Source organism: Bison bison, unplaced genomic scaffold (genome assembly GCF_000754665.1).
Source record: "Bison bison bison isolate TAMUID 2011002044 unplaced genomic scaffold, Bison_UMD1.0 scf7180017864519, whole genome shotgun sequence".
In the NCBI taxonomy this organism is placed as follows: domain Eukaryota; kingdom Metazoa; phylum Chordata; class Mammalia; order Artiodactyla; family Bovidae; genus Bison; species Bison bison.
In genome coordinates this window covers 11,409,466-11,419,787 of record NW_011495072.1, presented here as the reverse complement: position 1 = coordinate 11,419,787, position 10,322 = coordinate 11,409,466, and the positions used below count along the sequence as shown (strand labels likewise).

The 10,322-nt window shown below is 46.5% G+C and overlaps 1 protein-coding gene across 5 annotated transcripts in view; it reads right to left on the bottom strand.

Moving 5' to 3' along the window:
• Positions 1-1,149: 1,149 nt before the first annotated feature.
• Positions 1,150-10,322, bottom strand: part of SORT1 (sortilin 1) — a 64,155-nt gene continuing 54,982 nt past the window's right edge. For 3 of the 5 annotated variants that reach the window (XM_010830913.1, XM_010830914.1, XM_010830917.1), the window contains exons 16-21: positions 8,428-8,544; positions 7,747-7,855; positions 6,853-6,951; positions 6,214-6,320; positions 5,832-5,955; positions 1,150-5,605 (exon numbers count right to left, since the gene is read on the bottom strand). In XM_010830913.1, the coding sequence (XP_010829215.1) occupies positions 5,591-5,605; positions 5,832-5,955; positions 6,214-6,320; positions 6,853-6,951; positions 7,747-7,855; positions 8,428-8,544 (571 nt within the window). In that variant the 3' untranslated portion in view covers positions 1,150-5,590. The remainder of the gene's footprint in view (positions 5,606-5,831; positions 5,956-6,213; positions 6,321-6,852; positions 6,952-7,746; positions 7,856-8,427; positions 8,545-10,322) is intronic. The other 2 variants (XM_010830915.1, XM_010830916.1) reach the window with 1 other exon arrangement.

Genomic DNA, 10,322 nt, shown 5'->3' with positions numbered 1-10,322 from the left:
ACATGACTGAAGCGACTTAGCAGCTTCAGCAGGATGGCTGAAGAGGGTGACTATGGAACTTGATCTCTGGGGTTGGTGGTGAGAGACTGTGCTAATGTCAGGACTCTCAGGTGTAAAGGCCTTTCTGACACATTTCTCTTATCTGAACCAGGCAGAGCCCTTACAGGTCCAGACGGTATACCAGGGTACTCCAAACACCCCTCTTATCCCCATGCTTTGATGAAGAGATTGGTTCAAGCTTTTGGTATTAGCTCCTTGTTGCAATTGAAGGTACGAAAGAATCAAATAGAAAAGGCCAACTCCTAGGGTCTTATCCACTGGAAAAGCTAATTTAGTAGGTCTGGGTGGGATATGCATTTAAAAAAGCAACTTACTAATTCTGTTGCAGGAAGTCTGAGAACACTCTGTTAGAATTCTTGAAAATAAACCACCCTGGATAACCTCCCCAGGGGGAGGACTCTTCCAGCAGACATGGGGTCCTCAGGAGCAAGGTCTCTGCCTGGTCATCTTCAGACCATGGCCCCAGAGTAAACATTACATGGAAAGACCCCCCAGCCCCCACCCCCAGCCCAGGACAGCAGGCTAAGCAGTCGTCCGGCTTGGCTAAAGGCTCAATGGGGGTGGGCAGTAACCTCCACTGAAAGAAATATTTTGGAGTCAAGATGCAACTCTTTGAAGGTCCTTAATGAAACGGGTTAGGAAGGACTATGAGTAAGAGTAGCAGGAGAAATGTGAGAGGGGCAAGTGGGCAAGTGCTGAAGGTAAACTCCTCAGTGTTGTTGTCTGTCGAACCTGCTAAAGGATAATGTAATTCAAGACAGTAATGACATGTGGCCGCGTCCAGAAGGAAGAATGTAGCAATCAAAGCTGAGAAGCTGTACCAGGGTGGGTCAGCTATACTTCTGGGGAGGAAGAAAAAGAAATCTGGTCTTATAAACACCCATGGTGGGGTAGATCTTTGAGAGCATGAAGAAGAAAAAAGTGAGTAGTTTTTCCCATAAATTACCTAATACCCTTCATGTAGGACTTACAGACACATAGTCCTGGCTCATTAATTGATGTTCTCTGATTGCTGGGGTTCAATTTTTGAAGCTAGGAAAGTGGAGAAACTTTCATATTAACAAACTGTAGCTTAGTCATTTTAGTAGGTCAGGTAATAAAGTCCAGTCTGTTTTATTTCTAACCCAAATATTGCAAATATACAGAAAATTACCAGTACAAAGTTAAACACATCCAGATTTATTTACACAGTGCTAAAGAAATTTGAGTTTTATTTCCATTTTGTGGAATTTTATTCTGGGGTCTGGCTTTGTTGTGCAACTGACATAGGTCATTGAAACTTGATTATTCCACCTCACATGCAATTTTCTGCCCCAAGGGAACAGAAAACTTGGGTTTTTAGTGCACATGCAGTAATGATCTTAATACTGCTTTAGATTTGAGTAGGAAGGCTATCTGAAAGCTTGGGGAGGAGGCAGAGAAGGTACAGAACCAGGAGGGACCACATGCTCAGACAGGGAATAGGAAACAAGAGAGGGATGGATACCAGGCACACATGGGGACCCTGAGCATATCTGTGCACGAGGATGAGGAGGGTACCATCAAAACCCGACCCTCCTCCCTAGACGTCCAAACACAGGAGGTGGGCAGAATCATCAGGAACACTCAAGTCACGTGACCACAAACTGAGGGCATGCGGAGGATGAGAACTGCATTAAGGATTTGGGCATATCATTAACATGTACACTATACAGTTTATACATGTATATATGTACACACACACACACACATATATATAGAAAGGTACAGATTAGTTTATGTTATTCTATATAAACAAGGATGCTTAAGAATGTACCGGTGTGAAAAAAAATGCACACAGTAGGTTGCTGAAGACAACTTCTAATTAGACTTCTGATTCTTCTTTGTTATAATGCAAAGTAGCCAAGAAATCAACACATTCCTGCTATTTCAATCACCCTCCATGAGGGCGAGGCCTTGGCCCTCCTGGGGCAGGACGGTGTCCCTGGTGCAACCTGAGCTGGGCAAAGTGGTGGCAGATGGAACAGTCTGGCCTCCCTATCACTACCATGTGGAAATCCAAAACTTTGGTTTTTGTTTGAAGGACATGTAAGTCCATGTTTATTTATCTGCTTGAGGGAAGGTAGTAGCAAAGGTGAAAAGCAGAAGCTCTTCCTATTTTAGCAGTTCTAAGTATCCAGGTTAATGTGGGGTAAGGGGGCGGTACCAACAGTGAGCAGGGTGAGCTCCAAGCCCCTGCATAGAGAAGCAGGGCTCTTTAAAGCTCTCCTAAGAGGAAACAAGAAACTCTCTACTGGAATCACTTGCTTAGAAAACAAAGACTGAAGCCAGGCCAGTCCTGCACACGGAGTGGATGTGGATCGCCCTGCACTCCTCTATCCTTGTCCCATGGTGAAGGCCACGGGAGAACCAGCTGTGGTTGACAGAGCCAGTGGTGGCCAGCACGTTACCGATCTGCCAGGGATGAAAGGCCAGCTTCGGCATGCAGAGGCCCAGAGGTAAACCTAAGAATGAGACAGACACCCTGGAAAGCCTATTCAGAGGCAGATGACAAATTCTAAAGCTTTAGTTACAGCCAATCTATTGAATCTCCTGAGCCCAGCCTAGAACTGCCACAGTCCTCCAAACACTTTCACTCCAAGTGGCGTTCCCATTCGATGAACAGCTTAGGCGTATGCATCCCTGGTCTCAGGTCTCACTGAAAACCAAAAGCCCTCTTAAGTCCAAGATACTTGTCCACAGAGCATGAAAGATGGTGAGTTCACCACCTGGATTTCAGAGCTCAGATCACTCTGGACAGTCTGCTATGTCCAACCTACCTTATGACGCTAACTTCTATTACTGAAACAGTCCCTTGTGCTATTAAGCCTGACACTACACTTTATTTTCAGAGATAATGCTCCAACCTGACATCAGTAGGACAAATCAGAAATCTTTTTTTCTTAGGAGCTATCGTGGCTCTGTTAGGCTGTTTTCATCTTGGGCCAGGGACATACCCTTGTGAGATGCGGAAGGCTAGCCAGCCAGGCTTGCTAGCAGTCCTCAAACTGACTAAGCTCTCCAGCCAGTCATGGGAGGGGGACAAGGGAAACGGAGAGGGTGACTCATCAGTGGAGACTCCATTCCCACACTCTTGAACCACCGTGACCTTCAATGAGGTAAGGGGCAATTTCTAAACACATACTCAAAATTACCATTACTTTTGCTTCCAGCCACGAAAAATTTCCTGTTTACTAAGTTGGCAAAAGAGCTCTACATGCTGCTCTGAAAGAAAGGCCACTGACCCGTGCCCTGAAGAACTGCAAGACATTTGTAAGAAAGCAGCCTGCTCCCACCTGGCAGCAAGAGCATCCATCAAAGTGCATGAGATCCGAAGACAATCACCGTCACCACTCATGACTCAGGGACCTTGACACCTTTACTTCATTTTTGTGCCTCAGCTCCATCTCTAATGGGGATTACAAACCCTGTGGTTTTTTTTTTTATCTCACAAGAATGCTGTGAGGTTCAAATGACATAATGCAAGGGAAAAAGTGCCATGAAAACTACCAAGTTCTACAGAAACCCCAGGTATCACTGTCCTGAGTCTTACACGGTTGGAGAAGAGTATTAACTCTCTTACATGTAAAACTAATCAGAGAATTACCGTATGTCGGCACATCTACTTCGGTGGGTGCATGTGGGGAGAAGAGTGTATGGTCTACGCAGGTCTTCTCTGGGCATCAAATTCACATGGGGCAGGAGGTGAGGGTGAATGGGATAAAAGCTGAGACTTTTTGATCATTTGTGAGCTGGTGTATCTTTGGAATTACTTTCAATTTAAAAACCTTACAAAAGGAATGAGATTTTCCTAAAAAACTAGTGCTCTCTGGCTCTAACAAATATGAACTCTCTTTACAAAAACTGCCTTAACTTTATAGTTCCCTGACTTACGTTAATCTTACTGCAGTTTCAAAGTTTCTTTAAAATTCTCCATCCACTCCCTCCCCTGCGTTCCCTACTGCTGTTAATCCATTCTGGTGAGAAGACAATTCAGCCATCTGCTCACACATTCTGACAAAAGTTCATTTGGCACATTTACTTTTTCCTGACTTTCTAGCCATAAAATGAACCAGCAGCAAAATGGCAGTTACCAAAGAACATCCCCAGTCATCACTATTGGGAGAAACCGTGACCAGCACAGTAGCTGTGCTGACTGGGAACGCACTACTGTGTCCGAGTACAGCAAACAGTCAAGCTGTACTAAAACTAATGACGACAGCTTTCCATCACTGTCTGGCCACCCAAAAATCCGCCTCGCTACATTTTCTAATTTATGCCATTTTTTAAAAATGTCAAAGGGAACATTTTATTAAATGTAAAATATGAACTTAATGTATCACACAAAACATCAATCTGCACTAGAAGCGTGTTTTTCACTTGGTTTGGCTCAAAGTTTCAAGCCAACAAATTACTTGGCAAAGCTGGGGAAGTGGAGGGGTAAGAAGGAGAACTTGGTAACAAAACTCAATTTTTTTTTTTTAAAGCTTAAAACTGAAAACATGTCTAGTCACAGCTCCATGTAGAGCAGCAACCTAAGAGGAAGCGAATAAGCAGCCATTCTAATGATTCACGGATGAGTCGTCCTCAGAGGCTGTGCTGCGCATGCCACCAGCCGTTCCAGTGAAGAGGTTGCTCAGCCTGGGTACTCAGCTTGAGCCCCATCCTTGAGCAAGTCCACTGGCACACACATAAGGCATGGCTTGAAAGATCTTGGAAGAAGCAAGAATTTCTCCTTTAATAGGTGCTAAATCTAGTCAATTCTCTGCTGTTCCCTTCTTCCTGCCCCAAGTTAAAAATATTGCCCTTTTGGTTTTCCTGATTTAGTGTCTTGGAAGCACATGTAAGTTAGTTGCCAAAGGGCAATTAACAAGGGTATTGCCTAATTAAACAGGGGAAAAGAAAAATCACTGTGGCCTATGGCTCCTGAAAGAAATAACAAAAAGCAGTGATCTATGTGAGGAGCTGGTGTGCACTATTCTCGGAGCAGGGCTGGCCCCAGAGGGAGAGAGGCTGCCCAGGCTGTGCCAGTCATTGCAGCCTCTTTGCTCATCTCTGCAGCTGCTTCGTGGTGCTGACACTGTCCAGGGATGGCACAGCCCAGGGACGGCACCGAGGGCTTCATGAGAATTGATGACGAAGCTGGCCGGTGCCCTGGGGTAGGCGCCGCGCAAAACATGTGACTGTGGGGTTAGTGAAAAGTTCCCTTCAATTCCATTTCATTTCCCTTAAAAACCAAAACCAAAAAGGGCCCATACCTTGCAAAAACACAGAACTCATAAAGTTAAAGAATTAAAAATTTCCCCTCTCTTCTCCGAGCCAATTGGCAAGAGTGTTTCGGGTCCCCACCCCCCTATTTCTTTAGTGTAGGTCCTTTTGGCTTTGATGGAAGCAGCAGAAACAGAGCTGGGTCCTTCACAATGGGAAATTTATTTCCCTAAGTTGGAGCCACAGGGAGTGTAGGAGGTACTGCGGTCCATCATTCGTACTCGGTCCCAGCTCTTTTGAGGAGCTATTCCAGAAGGTCCTGAAAAAACAAGACACGGGCCATATTATTTACAGACCAAAAAAAAATCCCTAATCCTTATTTTGAAAGCCGTTACGTAGCTTCTGGGTTGGCCAAGTCTTAGTCATTAAGTTGCTGCTTCTAGCTTATACCCTCCGTTGCTTCAAACATACCTTGGTCATAAGTAAAAAAAGAATCACTCTTTTTAAAAACTTCTGCACCACCCCTCAAGAAGAAACAGTCTCACCTCATCTGAGTCATCATGATAACCGCTTTTGTGAGTGTGGGAGGCCGTGCCCAAAGCATCCACACCATCCACACCATTAGCCTCTGCGTGCTGCTGGAGCACCGAGTACCGATGCACCAGGAACCTGGGGGCGGAAACTGCTGTCAACCCTCACGTGGTGAGGAAGAATGCATTTCTTATAGGGCTGTGGACTCTCCAAGTTTTACACACTCATAGAATGAGCCGCGCATACAGGAAGCACAGCCTATAGTTGGTATATGAAAAATGGAAGGAAAGATTTGGGTCCGATGTTTCAGTAACGTCACTTCAACTAGTCAGTTTTCGCCAGCGGCAGACTCTGCCCTTGGCTGACTTGTAGGTTTGACTGACTCCGGTTCCTTACCTTCCACCACAGACGTATTTCTTCACAATGAGCACTCCTGCTATGACTGTGACCAGCATCAATCCCACAGTGGCCAGGATAATTGGAACAGAATTTGACTTGGAATTCTTGATAAATTAAAACACAAACACACAATCAATTTTGGGTGTGCATATTCCAGGACTGAATTCAAAGAGGCTGCTCAATTTCTTATTTCTCTGTTCAACGATCTGTAGTCTCTAGGCACCGAATGATGAAATGTTCCCAAACCCCTCAAGATGACCATCTCAGTGCTACCAGGAGAATACCATAGCTGGCAGAGGGTAATCAAAACTTGAGCTGCCTTGAAGCTGTCAGAATAGTGCAAACTCAGGGGCTTCAATGTCAAAGTTACACTGGAAGCTATGGTTCTAGATCAAATACAATTGTGACTGTTCCCCGTGACCACTGGTTGTAAGTCTTGGAGCTTTTAAGGATGAAGCAGAGAGAGAGACCATGATAGTAAGAGGGCTGAATGAATCTAGCATACAGCCATCACCTGGGAAGGAGCTCTGCCAATGCTGTCAGGCAGGCCCTCCCATGATAACAAGATTCATTTCTTAAGTTTTCATATGTTGTTATAAATAAGCTTTGTCATATCATTGTCTGAGTGTGACCTACCTGCTTCTGGGTGGGAGATAGGGAGTGTGTGTTTTCAGTGTATCCCAGAGGAGGCGGAGCTGGATTCTGGGACAAGCTGTGTCCCTGTGGGCGGGAGTCCTGTGCAATCACACACACAAACACTCTGAGGACAGCCGCCAGGAGTGCAGGGCAGTGATGCAAAGAAGCAGGAGCTTGCCCCCAACAAGTACACACACCCACACACTCTTCTCCCCCTGCCTTCTTCCACCCCGTCAGGCCCTCACTCCTGAGAAGGTTAGACAGGAGGGACTGCAGACTGTCCATCTCTCAGTTTCCAGATTAGGTACCTGGGGTCCACAGTCTTCTGTTCCCATTCACACTGCTGGGCCAGCACCTCTTTATCAAGAGGGTTCCTCTTACCAGATCCCCATAGCCTGGCCAGACAGTTCAATGCTACAGATCTGGAATCAGCTCCCAAACTTGCTTCCAAATCAAGACCAGCCCCTTATTATCGCGGTGCAGGTTCTCCTTATGAACACACCTGACATGACTCGGCACAGAGATCCCCACTAACCAGGGTCCCATGCCCTTCCCTTCCACACGTGCAAAACCCCAGCCCTTGATGGCAGGACTTGTTGAGTCTTTTTTCTAAGTGACTCTGAGCCTCAGAAATTTTCTCAACCCTAAGCTTCTAAGACTTGGATAAATACTGAGCACCATTTTCCCTCCCCCAGAAAAGTTTTCAGTAGATGAGCTTATTGTTGGCTTAAGTGACCATCCTTCATCCTAACAGTTTCCATGCAACGGGAAGCCTGACATAAGTGGTCTGGCCACTTGTATTAGGTGATAAAGCTCTCGACACACTGTAACTTTGACCTTCCTGGCAGAACTCAAAACCCCACTTGTATCTACACCAGATCTACTTTAACACACCTGCTTTTCTGGACTCAAAAAGTTGCTTGTGCATTTCTTTTTCAAGTCTTTCACTTCTCGAACTGGATTCACGCCACCCTGGCATTTGTCTCCTGGAATTTTCCGGTACCTGAGGGGCAGAGAAAAGGTGTTGACAGAATACAAGGATGCACTTCTGGATTCTTGCTTACTTCCTGAAAACAAGATTTGAAAAGCTGCAGAAAAACTTCTGGTCCTTACACCATCTTTCAGGGCTTGGGGGAGATCCACAGGGGTGCTGGGGGGATATCCTGTGTAGTTTCAGTCCTTGGACAGACCACACATCCCTTGCCATGCTGCAATGACATGCCGACTTTCTGCCCTATGAGACTGCTGGGGAAGCCCGTCAGTACACAGGGGAGGGGAGAGTTATCAGGGGAGTAGGCAGTCAGGCTCCTCTAGAATGGCACTCTCTGCTATGGTGACTATTTACTTTTAAATTAATCAAAATTACTTCAGTTCCTCACTCTAGTGTCAATAGCCACAGAGGGCTAGGGGTCACTGTATCAGACGCAGCAGATTATAGAGCATTTCCCCCACCACAGAAAGTTCTACCGGACAGTGATTTTCTAGACTCTCTCAAATACTCAGAAGAGCGTGGAGGGAACTCTCTCCCTGCACAGGGGAGACGCGGCCCCGACGCGGGAGAAGCAGCCGCCTCACCCATTTGTCGTCAGGTGCTCTTCTCTTCCGTACAAACAAAACTCGAGGTCGTGGCCCTTCAGTTCTGGCTGTTCCACACATTTGGAGTCATTTTCTGGACGGAAGTAGCCAAAATCACTGTAAGAATAAGCAAAGAATGTATCTTTCAAAGCTGCTGAAAGACAGGAGGCAAATAGCAGTGAAGGCTTTATGTGGGGCAGAGGATGGTTAATATTCCAGGCTTGGGTTGCCAGAAAACAGCTAAGGAAGTCTGTGACATATAAAGAGGTCTCTTTAGGAACAAAAGCACACAGAGAGGGCTTAATTGGGGGGCGGGGAATGGCTTATGGATTGGGCCTGGTGGACTGAGGACTCAGTAGCTAGGAGTTCCACACAGACAGCTCAGGGAAGGGAAATCACGCAGTCTATAGCGGGTAGGGATACACGCAACTAAGACACAGAGAAACAGTGTGTCAGCCACAGACCTAAACGCACGGAAACTTAGCAATTCTTTCATCTCCAAATAACTCATTATGTTATACCCATGAGAGTGTATATCCAACCTTTCCTGCCTTCCCCACATCTGTGTCCCTCTCAGCCTCTTAGATGGTGCCTGATGCCAATGTGAATGCCCATCCCTGCCCTCCATTCCATCCCATCTCTCCATAGTGACCTGTTCTCCTTTCTCTGCTTTCCCCAAAGTAAGGATATGCAGGGCCTTGGCACCTCATGCCCCTAGGTGGGGGCTTGCTTCATGAACAGCTTGGAGGGACCGCCAGTCCCCTCACCCGGCAGCTTCTCCTTAGCTTGCACCTGTCCTCTTCTTTCACCACCCTCTCTCCCTTATTGGCCAATTTTCTCTTTTACTTGTTCTGTTTTACTCATTTACTTTTTACGCTCTGCATCTTGGCTTGAACCCCCCGCTGCAACCTTGAAAATGAATGTCTGCGCCCTTGCAGGCCCACCAGTCATCCAACCTTGGGGCTTTCTCTGTCTTGTTCACTTTGGCCACCCGGCACACCGCTGGGCCCACCCGCTGCAGCCCCAAGAGCTGCACTCAGGCTTCTCTGGTCACTGCTGGCTCTGCTCTCTTCCTGACACGTAGGTGCAGATGTTTCCCAAGATTCTATCATCCATTCTCTTACTCTGTATCTGCTCTCCCTTCGTGAGCTTAACTATTTGCTTAACTATTTGCTGCAACTAAAACTTCTAGGTTTGGACTTCCCTGGTGGTCCAGTGGAGAAGAATCCACCTGCCAACGCAGGGGACTTGGGTTTGATCCCTGTCTGGGAAGATTCCACATGCCTCGGAGCAACTAAGCCTGGGAGCCACAACTGCTGAGCCTGTGCTCCGCAACAACAGAAGCCACCTCAGTGAGAAGCCCGCACACTGTAACGGTGAGCAGCCCCTGCTCGTCACAACTAGAGGAAGCCTGTGCACAGCAACAAAAATACAAGTAAATAACAATTTCAAAAAATTAATAAAACGTCCAGGTTCTACCTCTCTTGAACTCTAATCCTACATTTCCAAATACTTGCTGAACATTGCCACATAAATCTGTTGACAGAACCTCAAAGAAACAAAAATGTTCAAAACGTATCATGTTTCCTCCTTTGAGCTGGCCTCTCCTGTCATTTCTTTACATTTGTCCAGGGCACTATCTTCCTGAGCACCCCTATCTGGACGCCCTCGCTTCTTTCCTGTGGCAGCCACGGCTTCCCCTCACAGCCTATCTTCCGGCATACTCTTTCTTTTTGAAAATTATTTATTTATTTATTTTGGGCTGCCCCGGATCTTTGTTGCTGCAGGTGGGCTTTGTCTAGTTGCGGCAAACAGGGGCTACTGTTCGTTGTAATGTAGGGCTTCTCACTGCGGCGGCTTCTCTTGTTGTGGAGCACAGGCTCTAGGCGCCTGGG